General features: G+C 39.8%; 1 protein-coding gene across 1 annotated transcript; it reads left to right on the top strand.

Annotated features, from left to right (window-relative positions):
- The first annotated feature begins 5,993 nt into the window (after positions 1 to 5,993).
- On the top strand, positions 5,994 to 18,578 carry ANKRD66 (ankyrin repeat domain 66). Its single transcript, XM_004044142.4, has 5 exons — positions 5,994 to 6,062; positions 8,960 to 9,043; positions 10,999 to 11,173; positions 12,783 to 13,011; positions 17,795 to 18,578. The coding sequence occupies exons 1-5, from the start codon at positions 5,994 to 5,996 to the stop codon at positions 17,991 to 17,993; spliced, it is 756 nt and encodes a 251-aa protein (XP_004044190.3). The 3' UTR covers positions 17,994 to 18,578.
- Positions 18,579 to 19,374: the final 796 nt, after the last annotated feature.

The raw sequence follows: 19,374 nt of genomic DNA on the forward strand, positions 1-19,374 counted from the left end.
TTTCATGCTAATCAAGGCCCTCAAAAGGTCTAACCTTGACAGTTACAAAATGTTTCTTTTGTTTACACAAATTATACATGCTCATTAAAAAATGTGCTTATTACTAATTAAATATATAACCATTTAAGCTTTTTCCACATAAACAAATATATATACTGAAATTATTGGCCATTTATATTAGGCTCTATTTTCATTCAGCCATATAATACTAACATTTTACCAAGTCAACAAATCCACATCTACGGCATTGGTTTGAAAGGCTAAATATTTATTTTCTTGTTAGTGAAAATTTGGGTTGCTCATAATTTTTAATTTTTGAAAAGGTACTTCAGTGACTATCATTGCAATTAAATCTTTGTGCATGTTTTTAATTATGTGTGAGAAATACCTAGAAATGAATTTTCTGAGTTAGAGTATATGCATATTTTTGTCTTCTAACTCGTTCTTCCACCTCTATGGGTGTCCTTTACCCCTGAATATATTTTACATTCTTATGGCAAAATTACCTCTCCAAAAGTGAGGGATGGACTTTAATTCAGTCTACTTTCCCATTCAGAAACTGCCAGTGTTTCCCACTGGACACAGGTACGGATAAAATACAGACATCCTGACATGGCATTTGTGTCCTTCCAGGATCTGGCCTCAAGCTCCTTTTCATTTACGTCTCCCATATTCAGCTCACTTTATGCTCAACCATTCTGGACTTCATGTCATGGCATCCCCTTAGCTTGTTGAATTCCTACTTTATTGGTCCAGGTCCTGGCAGGAAGCATGCAACATGCTTAAACTGGATTATTGGATGAATGTTTAACAAAGTGAATGTGGACAAAGGTGAAAGCAGAGTTTAGGAAACCCAAAAAGACATAGTGCAGTTCCTCTGGGCAAACAACACTGAAGAGCCCTTATCATGCATGGGCCTGCAGGAGCAAGAGGAGAAAGCAGTAGCTGTGACCTGGCAAGACCAACTCTATAAAGAAGGCCACCAGAGAGGAACTGTGACCTTCATAGCAAACCCTTGGCACTCAGGCAGGAAGGAGGCCAAGGGACTAAATATTCCAAACTTATTCTCCATCCATCCTTCAACCTCATGCTGGAAATTGCCCAGGCCCAACTGGAAACCAGTGGCACCAGAGCCCATGGATGCCAGGTGGGAAAAATGGAGAGTGGATCTGATGAGACAAATGAAGGATGTCCAGCATGCCTGCTTATTCCTATATACCAGTCTTCAAGTGCTTTGGTGCCCCTCTTACAGCATTTAACATAGCCTCGATTACATTTTGTTGTGCAATATCTTACCTCCTCAACTAGATTAATAACTACTCAAAGAGAGATGTGATTTTTTTCACCTGTGCAATCAGATGCTCAGGAAATATTTGTTGTAAAAGTATCCCCCAAAGAGACTCCTTCAAGAAACTTGATTCAGGGACAATAGGTCCACCAGAGAGGCTAGAAAGGATGACATGTCTGGACAAGAGCTCCTTGGTGGGAGGGATATGAGATACCAAGGCAGTGATATAGAGCCCTTTTGTAAACCCATGCAAGAGTCGAGTTTGCAGAGTGAGGGAGCTATGTAGGCCCACCTTCAGTTTGTGCAGCACACAGGAGAGACTGAGAGGAGAGCCATAGCTGTGTCTTTGAAGCTGGTATCTGCTAGTAAAACAACACCTTAGAGGAAATATGGCCCACTTAGAAATCCTAACTCCCCAGAACAAAATTTTACAAGCTTCATGATGGATTGACACACACTTCTAGTTTGGGCTGATCAGCAGCAATACTGGAACCCTAGATCCAGCCATGCTTTTTCTCCAGTCTCTTCCCACGGGTGGTCCAAGATGTCAACTCAGGTTCTACTCTTTGACTAGGAGGCCCTGTGAAAGCTCCAGCAAAATGGATATAGATAGAAGGGAATGAATCATCCAGAAGCCCAGATGGAACCCAATTCTCACCCTCCTGGTCCCAGATGCAGGGAACTCTAGAACTTGCCTGAGGTATGAGCTTTGGCAGTAGCGCCATCAGGCACCAAGTTTTATTAGCTGTCATCCTCATAACACTCAACAAGAAATACAGAGACCTGCTTTGAGTATGCTTAAGCCCTCTGAGCCTCAGTTTCTTTCTTTTCTTTTTTTTTCAAGAGAGAAGTAAGGAAAGAAAAGAATGGCTACTCCATAGGCAGAGCAGCTGAGCCTGTTTCTTTGCCTGCAAATTATCTGTATTTCAGGCTTGGTGTTAGGATTGATGAGATAATATCCATAAAATACTTAGAACAATGTCTGATGCACAAAGCCATCTAATAAATATTCCATTTCCTTCCTGCCATTCCCATTGTCCAAGTCACCATTCCGTCCCTTTACTGTATTGTCTCTTTCATACATATTGGTTTGAAGTTGAAACTGGGTTATTTCCCAGGGAGAGGAGTCTTAACTTCATTAACTTTTGCATGTAAGTTTGACTTCCACCTCAGGAGGCAATATGTAGCACAGTAGATAAGAACATGGATATTGTAACCAAACTACCAGAACTGTCCCACAGCTAGCTTTGTAAACTTAAGGAAGTAACTTGATTACTATGTGCCTTTGTTTTTGCTTCTGTAAAGTAGGCATAATAAGTGTACCTGCCCCACAGAAATAAATTTGTTAATGTGTTTTAAAGTACTTAGAACAAAGCCTATATGGGTTTGTTATTATTATCATCCTCTTTAGAATTGGAAGGAGGTAGGAGAGAATCAAGTCTCAGTGTCCCAAACATGAGTCAGCAGCTCATGGGTGGCAGAGCTGCCCAGACCACACCCACTCAACCCTGAACCCTGAACACTGAACCCTGAACTGAACCCTTAACATGCAGTTGCTGTGCATCTATTCTGTATGTTGAACTTAGCTGGGGTGGGGGAGGTGGTAAGAGATGAATGAAAACACAGTAGCAGTGTTACTTTAAATAAATAATTTAATGTCAATGGCTCTCAATATTCTCACCTATAAAATGAGTTTTGGATTCATTATTTCCAGAGTTTCTTCCTGATCTAAAAATGACTTTGATTCTATGGAAAAAAGGTCTCATGGAAGTCACCTTATCCAGAAACTTTAGTCCCAGTGCTTGAGCCAATGGGACCAAAGATCAATGACTGGCCCATCGATATTGCCCCAGGTGGCCTCTGTGACCTGTTGCAGGATAGGTGAGAGACTGTTGAATGTAGACTTTTGACCTTCATTCAGTCACAAAGGCACACTAAGAGCACTGAGAAACATATATCATACAGACTGAGTATCACATTAGCAGACCCTACTACTTGTAGTTAACAAATAATTAATATTTTCATAAGATCAAGATTCATTTTGGCCTTATTTTTATATAGCCCTGTGTATTATGTCAAAATTTTATTTTTTTATTCAAAACATACTACAATATTTTGTGCCTTTTTTGTCTCTTCTTCCTCTTCTTCCCCTTCTTCTTCTTCTTCTTCTTCTTCTTCTTCTTCTTCTTCTTCTTCTTCTTCTTCTTCTTCTTCTTCTTCTTCTTCTTCTTCTTCTTTCTTTTAGAATAGTAGAAGTAGCTCACTCTTGACTTGTGGAAAATCCTGGGGAAATCCTGGGGGCCTCTCCCTTTGGTTGCCTCACTCTCCGGCCAGTTCATGGCTTGTCAAGAAATTAGATGTCAGACACCTGTTATTACGGGAAGGAAACCTGTGAGACGGTGTAAGAGAAGGTGAGGTCCCAGACGCATGCAACTTTTTACCATCGTCCCTTATTACAAGCTCTTTGAGGGTAAGACCTCTTTTTCTGTACCCTTGCATCAACACATACTAGTTACCCATCAAGTATTTGTTCAGTGAAATCAAGCTGAACCAGAACTGTTACAAATCTTAGAAAGGGTGATGAGACACTGAGCTCTTTGAGGGTGGGGAAGGGGTCTCACATGCATCTTTCTGGCTTGTGATAGTTACACATTAAACTCTACTCCCTTTTACATGGTTGACAGCTACTCCTTATAACCACACTCTTCTCCTCTTGGCTTCTGTAAGACTCAATTCTCCTGGTTTCCATCCTACCTCTCAGTGGTGCTTCTTAATAACCTTTGCTAATTATTCTTTGCTGCCAGGTCTAAGGGCCTCAGAGCTTGGGTCTCCTCTCTGCATTTGCTATCCTTAGATTATCTTATATACTCTTACATCTTTAAATGTCGCCTATGTGCTGATAACTCCAGAATATGTATCTTTAGCCCAAAGTCACAGAACTCTGGATTCCTACTTGATATTTGGGTGTCTCATAGGTATCTCAAACTTAACACATTGGAACAGAACACTTCATTTATACTGTCCTTCCCTTACCCAAACCTGGCCCTACCCCAGTCACCTCCTACCACGAATGTGACCACCTTCCACCAGGTTCGTCAAGCCAGAAACCTGAGGATCATCCTTGATGCCCTCTTTCCCCCCAGTACTCATGTCTAATCCATTGGCAACTTCTATCAATGTTCCCTCCTAAAAAACTTTTAATTTCACTCACTTCTTTCATCTCTATGGCCACAGTTCACCAAGTCACCATCCTTTCTTGTCTGGACTTCCATGGTAGCCTCCTCAGCAATCTTCCTGCTTTCAATCTTGTCTCCCTTTGCTCCATTCTCCACATAATAGTCAAAGTAGTCTTTTAAGAAAATAAAAGTTGCACATTCTTCTTCGTTGTTTAAGTGCTTCCAATGTCTACTCGTTGTACTTGGAATACAATCCAAACTCCTTGCCATGTCCTAGTAGACCAGGAATGATCTCATCTTCTACTTGCCCCACACTGCATAAACCAGCTGCATCCTCCTCTTCTGCATTCTTCACCTAAGCCAAGCTCCTCCGCTCCCTCTGCCTAGGTCACCTTCCTAGCTCTTCAGATGCCTGATTTCTTCTGCTGTGCCAGGTCTCCCCTCAGACCCTCAAATGTCATCCCCTAAGTTGCCCATACTCCTTTCCTGGTGTTCTCTGCTATTGTATGTTGTTTGTTCATGGTACTCGTACAGGTTGTGAGTCTACTTGTGTACGTTTATTTGTTTTCTTGTTTATTCTTATCTAGACCAAAAGCTCAAGGACGACAGGAACAATGGGTATCTTGATCTTCACAGGGCCCAGTACAGTGGTGCTTGACAGATATAAGGCATTTACTAAATACATATGGGAAGAAAGGCAGGGAGAGAAATGGATGGAGAATGAGGGAGGTGGGAAAGATAGTAAGAGAGAGAGAGTGAGAGAGAGGAACTCCCTTCAGAGAAAGGGAAAAAGAAAAGGAAGGAGAGAGGGAAAAGGCAGGGAAAATGTAGAAAGAGAGGAAGAAGAAATAAGGTCTTTTTGACCATCATCATCATCAATACGGTAGATTTTTGCTTAGAGCAAGGGGTAAAAAGAGGAAGCAAAAAGAAAGCACCTAGGAATTTTTCTTTGGTTCTCCTTCCCCTTCTCCTTCTCCTCCTCCTCCTCCTCCTTCTCCTCCTTCTTCTTCTTCTTCTTTTTGTAAAAGCATCTACCCTGTGCCAAGTGTTTTCTAAATTATTTTAGCTAGTCATATTTAATAGCACTATACAAAAAAAGATGTTAAAATTTCATGTTATTGGTGAGAAAAAAAAAAAAGAAAAGAAAAAAAGCCTCTCTAAGGTTAAGGAACTTGCCCAAGACCTGACAGCTGCTTCTGAATGTGAGGAGCCCACACTGTCCCCACTCCCCCACAGGTCTCACATCTCTTATGGTTATGTGGTCTGTAAGCAGCCTACCTCCATCACAGTGTTATGTGGGCAGACAATCATTCACAGCTTTTTAAATTTTATTTTATTTTTATTTTTTGCATTAAATACTATTTGAAAGAACCTGTTAAGGGCCAACACATTTGGACTAAAAAAGACGGCTGGAACTGCTGAAGAGTTAGGGTGTGAAGCAGACTGGCAATCCCACCCCGCCAGACACCTAGGGAAGCTGAAGTTGACTGGCTGGCTTTCATGCAGAAGGAGGAGTCAGTTTCCATGGCATGGACACAACACTCCAGATGGTTAGGACTGCCTGCCAGCACAGAGCTCCTCAAATTTCACACAAGACAGTAAGTGTTTTTAAGTTACCCTCTCTTTTTTACTATAGTTATTAAAAATCACTCACATTTATTAAAACTGATATTTGTTGACTACTTTGCGCTTGATTTCCTTTCTTTATGGTAGATGTGCCTCTACCAGAAAGATAGGAAATCAAGTGCATTTAATCAAATTCACAAGGATTGGTTGCTAAAGGAACCAATTGATAAATTTCAGTAGTCAATGCTAAGCTAGTGAATTGTATATATTTTCTGCAAACAAATTGTGTTTGTTTTTGTTTTGTAGAAAGCTTCTAATTAATAGTTTTTTGTAAAGCAGCTTTGTTAAGATACAATTCACATACCATAAAATTGGATTCATTTAAAATGTAGAATTCAGTGGTTTGGGGCCTTTTGGAGTTGTGAAAGCATCTAATCTAATTTAAGAACATTTCATCACCCCAAAAAGAAATCCTGTACTTATCAGCAGTCACTCCCCACCCCAACCTCCATCGCAGCCCTAGGCTGCCTATAGTCTACATTCTAGCTATCTAGATTTGCTTATTCTGGGCATTCCACATACATGGAGGTATGCAATATGTAGTCTTCTGTAACTGGCTTCTTTCACTTAGCATGTTTCAAGGTTCATCCATAAAGTATGTATCAGTACTTCATTCCTTTTTATTGCCAAATAAGAATGCTTTATATGGATATTCCACATTTTGTGTATCTATTCATCTATTGATGAACCTTTGGGATGTTTCCACTTTTGCCTCTTATAAATAATGCTTCTATGAACATTCATGTACAAATGTTGATATGGATATATGTTTTTCTTCTCTTGGATATATAGCTCATTGGAATACTCAGACTTTCCCATTTCAAAACTTACTACAAACCTGCAGTAATCAGGACTGTGTAGTACTAGCATGAAGATAGATATTTAGACCAATGGAGTAGAACTGAGAGTCTAGAAAAAAAACCCTTATATTTATGTTCAATTGTTTTGTGGCAATTGTTGTCATGTATAAAAATTAACTCAAAACAGATCACAGACCTAAAAGTAAGACTTAAAACTATAAAACTCTTAGAGGAAAACACAGGAATAAATCTTTGTGAGGGAGAGGACCAACTTCATTCTTTTACCTGTAGATATCCAGTTGTCTCAGCATCATTTATTGAAAAGACTATTATGTTGTCACTGAATTTTCCTGGCATACTTATTGGAATCGGGAAGTGTGAGTCCTCTAACTTTGTTCTCTTTCAAGATTCTTTTCTTCTGGATCCCTTGCATTTCCATATGATTTTTTAGAATCGGCTTTTCCATTTCTCTGGAAGTAAATTTTGCTGCCTAATGCTTCCACTTGAATTGAAACTCACCCATGGGAAGTTATGGAATCTTGGCATGAACTCAAATGTGGGACAAATGGGGTTAGTTGAAATGTAAACCTGCTTAAAGGCCTCTATGAAAGGCAAGCGAAAAACTTCTAGATACTGATTTAAAAAATGGTTTTATTTTAGTGGCACCCTCAGATTAGAAACACTCTAGCATTTTTGTTTACTGTTTTATCATTGATCAAACACTCCAGTGTAAGGGATTTCTATTAAAATGAATTTTGAAAGTAAAACGCAGTCTGTGCCATCTTCTCTTTTACCCAACATAGTATGTACAGAGCATCTACTTCACAAAACATGCCCAATCCTTGTCCTGCACACCCAAAGATTCTGATTCCTTTTAGACTGAGGCCCAGGCATCTGTATTTTTGAAAATCCACTGCTGATTCTCATGTATCCCCTCAGTTGAGAACAGCTGCCACATCCTTACTCCCTCCTCAGCTCTCCAATTTTGCTTCCAGCCAGTCTATACCTTACTTTTCAGCCACAGAGATATTGCTACTCAGAGTGTGGTAAGTGAGCTAGTACCGTTGTGAGAACTTGTTACAATGCAGAATCTCAGGCCAGGTTCCAGACCTAATAAATCAGAATCTGCATTTTAACAAGATCTCTAATGATTTGCATACATCAGAGGTTAGCACACTATGGTCTACAGGCCAAATCTGGCTCACCCCGCTTTTGTAGGCCTGTGGTCACCATTTAAGGTGTTGAACCTCCATGGGATAGCACAGTGAGACTCCCAGAGCAAGCCCAGGCAATGCCCTCTGCCCCTGCTGGCCCCTCAGCAGCCCACAGCTGTGCCTGGCCACTGCCCAGGCCCTGCTGGTCACCACCTACACAATGGAGACTCTGCTGGTGGCAACTGCTGGGACTGAGCAGAGGAATCTCAGTATGGGAGTTGGTGGCTCCATGAGCCTCCATGTCTCCTGCCAACTAACTGGAGATGACCCCTCTAGGAGGAGAGAAAGCTCACTGGGATCTGAGCATCACTAGGGCAGAGTGAAACTGACCATCTCACCGACCAGGCCCTTCCCCCTCAGGCTTGTCCTCGTTCACCTAAGAATATCTCCACCTGAGGGCTCCAGGGTATAAAGAGGGTAGAAAGATCCACCCCAGGCAAGGGGGGCAGGGTGGAGCAGGAGTTTTCTTTCTTACATATATATAATAGACTCTTGGCATAATTTTTTTTCTCTTTTATTCCCCCCCCCCTTTTTTTTTTCCTCTTGGCATAAAAATATTTACTATCTTGTTCTTTACAGAAAAAGTTTATTGACTCTTGGTTTAAACATTAGGAACTACTTGCCCTTTGCAGCATGTGACTCTGGACACATACATGCTGTCTTTCAGCTGGGGATCCTCCACCTCCATCAGTCGCCAATATGTCTCTGACCCATCACATCAGGACCAAGCTTAGGCCACTTTTAGAGAAAGCTCCTTTTACTTTCCGGTCTTTGTGAATGGCTCTTTCTCTCTGTCCTCTGGGCATTTAGGGCATTGCATTTTAATTACGTTTACTTTTCTTTCTCTCCCTCCAGGGCTGTTCTCACATTTCAATGCACTCACCTGGAGGGCTTACCACAACAAAGACGGCCGGACCCCTGCCCAGAGTTTCAGATTCTGTAAGTCTGGGGCTGAGCACAATAATTTGCATTTCTAACAAGTTCCCAGGGGCTGCTGCTGCTGCTGGTCACAGTTAGTGAAGTTGACTCCAGCTCCTTCTTATGATCCCAACTTAAATCTTGAGATCAGAGACATTCCCAATGGCCCCATCTCAAGTGGCACTCTCTCCACTCTTGTTTTCTAGCTCAGCTCCTTGTTTACGTCAGCAGCTCTCAACCTTTTCGTTCTCAGAGCTTCTTTCTACTCTTAAAAATTATTGAGAGCCCCAGAGAGCTTTTGTTTATGTGGGTTATAGTTGTCAATTTATTCTATTGGAAATTAAAACTGAGAAAACTTTTAAATATTGATTAGTTCATTTAAAAAACTGTAATAAACTTATTACACTATAATATAAATGACATTTTATGAAAATAAATATATTTTCCAAAACAAACGTGACTAGTCACATAGGTTTACTCTCCCCTGCCCAATCTCTTTAATATCTGACTTAATAGAAGACAGCTGGATTCTTGTATCTGCTTCTGCATTCAGTTTGTTGTTTTGGTTAAAGTATATAAAGACAATCTGGTTATACACACACATACACACACGTATATGTAATATATATACATATATGTGCATGATATATATATACATACACATATGCATACACACATATGTATATATAATATATAATTATATATATTATATACACATATACACATTTATATTATATATACATGTGTGTACATATAATATAGACATATATTATATATATATAAAGTTGGAAAAGGGAGGAATATTTTCAGATAATTGTGGATATTGTTTGATACTACAAAATTGTGTAAGTTGTAGTGTCTTAAAGGTTAATTGCAATGTGCAGTCTGAAATGATATCAATGCACTTTCCATATGGTTTTATTAAAATCCATTGGTCTACCAAATGGATCTCTTTATCCATGTATGATTTTATAACATCCTTTCTTTGCCATGGAAAATATTGGTTTTTAGGGTGATAAATATTTTCTAAACATGCACACATTTCATTGTACAATATTCTAAAAACACATTTATTAAGCCATGTAATCAAAGATAAAGATTTAATAAAAATAATTCTTATTGTTTCATTTAGGATGTTCCTATGTAACTGGCTTTTTAAAATTTACTCTGAGTGTGTGGTGAATGGCATGATTCCAGGTCCAGTTTGGTGTCATTGCCTTGCTTCATGCTAAGGTACCAGCAGTTTTCTACCCTATTGCTTTTGAGCCATCAGAACAATTGTCAACACAGTGAAACAAGGCCAATAACATTTTAATATAATGAAAACAGCTTTGACTTCACAGATCCCCTGAAAGTGCTCCAGGGATTTCTGAAGGTCTATAGACTATAGTTTGAGAACTGCTAGTTTATGGCATAATATTAATAACAATTTTTACATATTTATTTGTGTGATTGTGTGTCCATCTCAATGGGTGTAACAACACTAATACTATTTAATTTTCATTGAGTACCTGCTCTGTATCCAATATAATTTTTTTTTGCAAATTGACATTTATCCTTACAACAACCCTGGCAGATTATATCCATTCTATAGATAAGAAAGATAAGGCACAGAATTACATGCAATTCTAGCTTACTTACTAACTTACTTACTTACTAACGTAAGGGAACACTACTAGAACTCCGAAGTAGGAGTAGGAAATGGCACTGGAGGATGGTTTGAGGCCAGGTAGCCCGTGAGTTTAGACATAATTCTGTGTGCAGTGGGAACCAGCAATAGTTTTAGGGTAGGTGACAGGCAGGCACTAACCACAGGAGCTAAGGTCTAAGTACACACTCATGCCACACACATGAGGCAAACTGAGAGGCAAATGCATGCAGCAGGAAAGGAAATAAATGATACAGAAGTCTATGGGATTACTCGCTAGGAATAAAGGGTTACATAGAATTTCCTAAGTGGCATGTCTCTCCCACAGTTGTTTTCTGCCATGGAATTGGCCAAAATGTCAGACATGACAAAGCTTCACCAAGCTGTGGCTGCAGGAGACTACAGCTTAGTGAAGAAGATTTTGAAGAAAGGTCTCTGTGACCCAAACTACAAAGATGTAGACTGGAATGACCGTACCCCACTTCACTGGGCTGCAATCAAAGGTGAGTGGGCAATGCTTGGGTAGATCTGCCCTTTTGAGTCCACCATTCATGAGGCTATCAATCAGTAGCCTATGTGGGGGAGTGGAACAAACATTTCTTTAGAGCCAGTTGGAAACTTCATTTCATTTTTTTTCTTTTTTTGAGACAGAGTCTCGCTCTGTCATCCAGGCTGGAGTGCAGTGGCACAATCTCAGCTCACTATAACCTCCACCTCCTGGGTTCAAGCGATTCTCCTGCCTCAGCCTACCGAGTAGCTGGGATTACAGGCACGTGCCACCACGACTAGTGAATTTTTGTATTTTTAATGGAGAAGGTGTTTCTCTGTGTTGGCCAGGCTGCTCTCGAACTCCTGACCTCCAGTGATCCGCCCACCTCAGTCTCCCAAAGTGCTGGGATTACAGGCATGAGCCACCACGCCTGGCCCCAGATGGAACATTTTAATCCTGATATCACCGCTTACTAGTTGTAGCATCTTAAGCAAGTTATTTGATATCTCTGGGCCTGTTTATTCACCTAAATAACATGTGCAGGAATGCCACCTTGGAGCCCTGTGATGAGAATTCAGTAATATAATGAGTGTACAGTGCCTATCTTACAGTCTGCTCTCAGTTAATATTAGTCCTTTGCCCTCTCAACCTCTAACAGGAATAGAGCATCACACAGAAGGATAGGGACTTTGCTTCATTCCTCATTGAATCCCCCACGCCTTACATAGCTCAGTTACAGAATTAGAGGAAGATAGTGGCAAAAACTCAGGCAGTGGTCCTCTCAAAGGCTTTGGCAATAGAAAGCCATTAAAGAATGTTAAGTAAGAAAGTGCTATGGTCAACTTTGCTTTTTAAACATTTATTGTGATTCTTGTGTGGAGAATGGGTTGACAAGAAGCCAGACTGGCTGCAGAGAAATTAGTTGGGATATTTTTGCAAAAATCTAAGTACAAAGTGATGGTAGCTATACCGAAACACCTTTTAGTGAAGATTTGCTATGTGCTGGGCACTGTGCTGTGTACTTCATGTCTGTGATTTCACCTGCACTCTACAAGAATTCAGTGATATAAGGGGTAATATCCTTAATTTGCAAATGAGGAAATTGGCCTCAGATATTTGTTTCTTGTCTGAGGTGCCACTTGTTAGCAAGTGGGATTGTCAGGGTATGAAATCACATCTATCAACTAGAAAGTCTGTGCTCTTAACCTGTGCTATTTATCACGTAAATAGGACTTAAAATATTTGGTTTTGGCTCAGTGTTGAGACTGTCAAAAGCACAGTGGGCCTTACCAATAGGCAGGTATAGTGTGGCTTGGGAGAGAAAGCAAGATTCCTGGGCAGGGCTTGTGGCAATGCACAGGGGAGGGGAGTGTCCTGGAAGGAGGACAGGGAAGGCTTGCAAGGCTCAGGCCCTGGGTGGGAACAAGGTTTGTGGGGTGAGGTAGGGCACTGAGTCCCTGGTGAGAAGAGGGAAAAGGGAGGAGGGGATGATGATAGGAAACTGGAGGCTCCTCAAAGGCAAAGTTTCCCCTTCTGTTGTGTTACCTAGACTGGCCCTGGCCTCAAGCCACTTGGGACATCTTTATCCTAACCTCATCCTGTTTCTTCTTGGTACATCTAAGGGCAAATGGAGGTGATACAGCTCCTGATCGAATATGGAGCCAGGCCCTGCCTGGTTACTAGTGTGGGCTGGACCCCAGCTCATTTTGCAGCAGAATCAGGCCATCTGAATGTACTCAAAACTCTCCATGCATTGCACGCTGCCATTGACGCCCCTGACTTCTTTGGAGACACACCAAAGAGGATTGCACAGATCTATGGACAGAAAGCCTGTGTGGCATTTCTGGAAAAGTAAGTTTATTTTTTTTCCACCTATAGAAGGAGTAGAGGAACAGGAGTCTGTGATCAAGATCTTGGGTGATTCTGTGGTCTCAGGTCAATGAAAATGAAATGAGGAAATCCAGCCAACGGACTATTATTTTTATTGATTTTTTTAGTTGAGTTATTTTTATTAATGTTTCACTTAAAAGACTAGTTTAGGGGTCAAAACTATATTAACATGTTGTTTTGATTATACAAAAATTATCTCAGATAAGAGAATTGGAATACCAAGTTTGAAGATGGGACATGGTGCAAGAATCATGACCTTCAGCTTTCTAAAAGGCATCCAAACTGGCTGTGTGACCTTGTGCAAGTCAAGGCACCTTCCCGACCCTCAGTTTTCTCATATTTAAAATGAGGCAGGTGAATTAGACTTCCATTTTTCAGTGCCCTCCTATCTTTTAAAACTTCTATGTTTATCTGTGAATGCCCTATTTACACACACACCAAAGAACTTAACTAGCACCTGTTTATTTTTTTCGCTCAGCCAAGCATTCAAACATAATTAAGCACCAATAATTTGTATAACAGTTATAGCTCTGAGAGGATGGAACAAAATTTGGAAACTTAGAATTCGATTGTTTCGACAAACAATTCATACAAGAGAAAGTAGAGTATCGGAGTGAGGGCATCGTTGCTTGGAAACCAAATGATATAGATAGCAATGCCATCTACAGGGGCAGTTCATGATGGGGTGCCCTCCGAAGAATCTGAAAATGCAGTTATCTTCAGAAAGTTGAACAAGTGAAAATTTTGCCTATGATGAGATTAGTTATCTATAGAAGTAACCCAAGAGACATTCTCTTAAAGGTAATGTCTTACATTAAAAATATCCAATATCACAATTGAGATGCTTTGGGGAGTAAAGAGGCAGAACCTTGAGTCCTGACTCACAGATTCACTTTTCCCAGTTTCATCCATCATCCCCTACATTCAATGATCTCCATCCTCTGTGGACCTCAGCATCAGCAGACATTGTTCTCTGAACTTTTTAAAATCCTAACATACCACAATGTGACTATAGCTCTCTTCACTTTATCAGTTCCTGTATTATCACCAGGTCTTGAATTCATCAAGATCTCTTGTCACTCAACTTCTCCTTTTTCTCCTAATCTATCACCTTCCTGAAGGTCTCACTAAATTTCCTCTACCATATGAGTACCATAAGACACTTCATTCTTCCACTCTCTTCCTGCTATTCCTGCTATTAATTCTCAACCCAGCACATAACCCGGAATTCCCAACCTTAGGTGAATCTCTGTCTTCTCCACGTTTATCCTTGCTCAGCTAGAGAAAACCCCACATGTCAATATATGGGTATCACCAGCAGTTTGAATATTTCCACTTTTATCTGAGCCCTCAGAGCAGCTTGGCTATCTCTTCCTATCCTACTCCTCACTGGCAATTCCAAAGCCACATCACACCTCAGCCTGTCTTTCAGAGGTATGCCTTCTACTTTAGAAAAAATATTGAAGCCATGGGTTACACATTTTTCAAGTCTCACACCTGCAGATCTTATGTACATTTATATCAGCTCCTTCTTGCCGTCCTGTCCCTCCTTTGTAAAGTGTTATCCCTCCATATAGACTCTTGATCTAATCCTTTACGTCTTCTAGAAGGCCATTCATTATTCGTGTGTTCTTTGTTACATCTTTACGGTTTCTCCTGTATTTTTAGTGTTTTTTTCCTTTCCCTTGACTTCTTTTTGGACTGTGAACATGTTCAAATAGGTATTATCAAACAAATAAAAAGTTAGAGGCCCTTCTGAATTCCACTGTGTCTTTCTTCTTCCCTACACTTCTAAGCAACTTGAAAGCTAATCTACTTTTTTTAATTCAAAAGGAAAAGCACTTATCCTCTGAGTGTCTAACATGTTTTATAGTAATAATTTGTGTAAAAAATATAATTTTTGAATAGTTTTCTGTATTTTTATTGTGATGAAAAACTCATAAAATTTACCATATTAACTGTTTCTAAAGTGTATAGTTCATCAGTGTTATGCACATTTACATTGTTGTGAAACAGATCTCCAGAACTTTTTCATCTTGTAAAACTGAAACTCCACACCCATTAAACAACTACCCTCTCTTTCTTCTCCCCAGTGGAATAGAATTTTGACTCTATATAAATCAAGAAACACCTGATTTCTTTAGTAGTTTGTATTTGCAAGATCTAAGATCATGGTAAACATTAGGTCCTAAAATCTTGGGGAAGGACAACATGTCCTTCCTCTGACTTGTTAGCAATCAAATTCAGTAGGTTTTAAATGTCTATTAATTGGAAGGGTTTGTTATTTCATTTTCAGCCAGAGGAGAGAGGTGCATTTTAAATATCAGAATTAGATCAGCTTTGAGTTTGTACTAAATTTGGAATGTAATAGATTTTCATAAATTATGTGTGCCTTTTTGGAAATGTCAACTGTCTTTATGTCTGCTTGTAAAAGTTTCAAAATATGTTTTTCTCTCAAAAAGGCAACGTTATTTCATTTGCTTGAATATTGTGATAGGAACGCTTACTGATATTACTTGATAGTCATATATAGCCTTGGAACTTTAACATATAATATAGCATTATTAAGCATGATAGTTGTACTTCTTTGAAACATTAAATTTGAGGAAACTAATCTATGTAATTGTCTCCACTTTTTCACCTCTCACCCACGCTTCAGACTTCTTCCCTGATCCTGATACTGAATCAGCTGTCACTCAAGTCATTAGGGAGCTCCTCACGCTAAATCAATTGCCTCTTCTCAATTCACATCTTACCTCCACTTAATTCGGTATTTAATATTCCTGAAACTCTTCTCCCTTGTTTTGTCTGATGATATTCTCTTTTAGTTTTTCTTCTACTTCTCTGATAATTCCTTATGACTTTTAAAATGTGCTTTTTCTAAGAATAAATCTTATGATATGTTCTTGCATGCCTTTTAAATGCTGACATTCCTCAGGGTCCTGCCCTTGGCTGTCCTCTACTGAGTCTCTCTAAGTAATCCCAGCCCCTCCCTAGTGACCAGGGATCAACATGAAATATGATCCCAGCATAACTGAAATGCAGGAGGGGTGCTTGCCTCCAAATAGTGGGGAGTGCTATTACCAAGAAAAGTAGGCAGACAGTGTTGAGCCAGCAAAAACAATAAAGGTCAGTCACATCACGTGTGAGTCATTTCTACTTATCATCAGCTCCCACTAAGAACTTCCCTTCTGACAGAGCGTTTAGGGAGAAGAATCCTGAATTAAGGGGGGATTAACCTGGATCTTGAAAGCTAGCTGGCTAATGAAGGAGAGAGAAAAACTGTTGATTTAGAGTGAAGGCACCAACTTGGAAATGTGCATAGGTTGTGTGTATATGTGAGAAGGTGAGGGATAGTGGAGTGCAGGGATGAGTGGCCTGGCTAGGCAGAGCATTCACACTAGAGAGGAATGGAGGATAAGGTCAGGTGACGGGGTGGGTGACCACAGTGAACTAGGCAAGCAGAAGACTGTGAGCTCATCAGGGGAGTCACAAGCTGAAATAGATGCATTAGCAATTTATTTGTGTAGTAGAAGAGTTGGCAGTGGTACTGCGTGGGATTGAAGACTGCTAGACTTTAGGCAAGGGGATCACTTAAGGAATTTCTTATTGATTCACATTTTGAGTAAGTTAGCTCCTGGGCTAGGTGATGAAGATAAAGGATATAAGAGAACTTCAAAAGAAGCCTAGACCATATGTGATCATTTTCTGAATATCCTAGGGAATGTTGTGAAACAATTCAGCTTTTGATTCAGCCCCCCAAGTGATAAACCTCTCATTTAGCAAATATTTTTGAGTTCTACTATGTGTATGTCATTGAGTTAGACACTAAAAACAACCTAAAATAAACCAGATACAGTGCTGGACATCAAGAAGGTTAACTGTGTGGGAGACGAAATAACTTGTTTACATAAATAACACTAATACAAGACAGAGAGTGACTAGGCAGAGGAAGGACATGGTGTGGTCTGAAGATTGAAAGGTCACTTCCAGCTTAGGGTGAAGGACTAGTGAGTTTGCTGTCCTTTGAATGAACTGTGCTTTTAATAATGGTTTGCACTTAAAATGCTATTTGCCTTCCCTATACCATTATCTATCCTCTTAAATTCCATTTGTCCTCATATTGGTTCAAAAGTGACTTTTCCAAGTGCCTTTAAGCAAGTCACATACTCACCATTGGCCTCATACAAAACTGTATATGTGCGTATTTCCCATTGTCTATGTGTGTATAATGCTCTATTTATCTATTTATCCATCCATGTATCCATTTACAATTATATGTATTTTTACATAATCCATACATACGTATAATACATATGTGATTGTGAGTGATTCTCATTTTGTTCCTTATATGTTTCTGTACTTTTAAATTTTATACAAGGAACACACATCACTTTTATGATTATGAAAAATAAAACTAAAAATAAACGAAAACAGTCTCGCAATAATCTGCAGGTTGCTCTATAAATGTGAGCACTTCAAGAATCAGGAGCATTTTCTTCAAGCTGAGTGACTATCTTTGAGTCTGTTAACATCTCACTCGGGTCCCACAATTTTTCTCCACCTCCAAGTAGTTTCTTTACTGTCTGAGACCTTCCCTAAGTGTATGCTTGGAAATGCTCAAACTTGGCCTCCTTCCTTCTCAACTGAACTGCGGTGTGCAGAACCTGTGAATAAAGGCCGATTCCCAGGCTGGAACAGGTCCTCCTGATCCAAGTTCAGAAGCCCCTCTCTTCTTTCCTAGGGCAGAGCCCGAGTGCCAGGACCACCGTTGCACTGCCCAGCAGAAGGGGCTGCCTCTGGATGAGCGCGATGAAGACTGGGATGCCAAGAAAAGGGAGCTGGAGCTGTCTCTTCCTTCCCTAAATCAAAACATGAATAAAAAGAATAAGAAAAGTCGAGGCCCCACCAGGCCCAGCAATACCAAGGGGAGGAGAATATGAGAACTCAACCTTACGTTTTCTGGCAAGGAACTTTCCCTGGTGCCAGAAATGAGGCTGTTAGGCATGGTGGCCTTTCCATGACTTTACTCATAGACCCTTACCCACCTGGCTTCTGCCCATGGACCTGTCATTAGGTGCTGTCCACATGGGCTGTTGTTTCCTGGCTAGCACCTACTGTGTACAATAATTACCGGGAAAGGACAAAACCTGCTTGCATTTTGTCATCAGTGGTTTGCACAGTCAGCATCTTTTGTCCCCTGCCCCCCAACAATAATAGAATTTCAGGGGACAAGGAAACTCTGGCATTAATTAACTTCATCCCTGATAACGATCGAGAGATAATGTAAAATAATGAACATGTGATTATAGGCCTACTTTTTCAACTCTAAATTTGGGAAAATTAAATTCAGATCAGATAATTACAATAAAAAATTGCATCCAAATTGAGATGCAAAATACACATTAGATTTCAAACACTTAGTACAAAAATATAAAATGTCTCCTTAATAATACTTAATATTGATTCCACATTGAAATGATAATATTTTGGATATTGCGTTGAATAAAATATATTACCAGAATGAATTTTATCTTTTTCCTTTTCCTTTTTAAAACATGTGGCTACTAGAATGTTTAAAATTACCCATGTGCTTTTTTAGTTTATTTCTATTGGACAGCATTGCTGTAGAACCCAAACAGCATGTTAAGCCTCTACTAGGAGACTAGTCTGGTGTATTTTACTTTCCCTGGCTGCTCTGCATTTTAGATATACTAATTTCTCTGCCTAAATCAATTTATTTAGCTATCAAGTATCTTTATTACTTATTCCTCAATTAATGCTTGTGTTAATACAAGTCATGCTTTGTTTGAATTTTCTGGTATGAAAAAAATGCTTGAATATCTTATAGAAACGCAGTATAGCTATAGAGGATACCTTTCCTCGTGTTGATCTACCCTTGAGCATCAATCCCTTTCTCTGTGCTCTGCAATGCAGAGTAGTTCCTGCTTTGGACCAGTAGAAACATTGGAAGACAACTGACTAGAGCTGGACTAATAAGATTCTTCTCCTGGGTACTTGAAAAGAAATCCTCATGATAGGCTGGACCAATAGCAGATGACTTCAGAAGTATGGAGTGGCTAATTCTACACTAGGGCTGAGGAAGGGTACAGAGATGCTCTACAAAAAGGACAAGAAGACCGAGGAAAAGACAAAGGGATAGAGATAGGCCAGTAGATAAATGAATAGAGAGATTAGATAGATAGATAGATATATAGATAGATAGATAGATAGAGATGAATAGTTAGATAATTTGCTATTCCTAGTTCTGGTTCCTTACTCAGGAATCTGTGAAATACTATTTTATTATAAAAGTTGCCCTTT

Source organism: Gorilla gorilla, chromosome 5 (genome assembly GCF_029281585.2).
Source record: "Gorilla gorilla gorilla isolate KB3781 chromosome 5, NHGRI_mGorGor1-v2.1_pri, whole genome shotgun sequence".
NCBI classification, from domain to species: domain Eukaryota; kingdom Metazoa; phylum Chordata; class Mammalia; order Primates; family Hominidae; genus Gorilla; species Gorilla gorilla.

Bases quoted from the DNA above. Each gene is read 5' to 3' on its own strand.
- ANKRD66 (XM_004044142.4), top strand. From the start codon at position 5,994: ATGGACACAACACTCCAGATGGTTAGGACTGCCTGCCAGCACAGAGCT. The intron at 6,063-8,959 runs GTAAGTGTTTTT...CTCTCCCTCCAG, and splicing joins CTCAAATTTCACACAAGACA to GGCTGTTCTCACATTTCAAT. The intron at 9,044-10,998 runs GTAAGTCTGGGG...TCTCTCCCACAG, and splicing joins TGCCCAGAGTTTCAGATTCT to TTGTTTTCTGCCATGGAATT.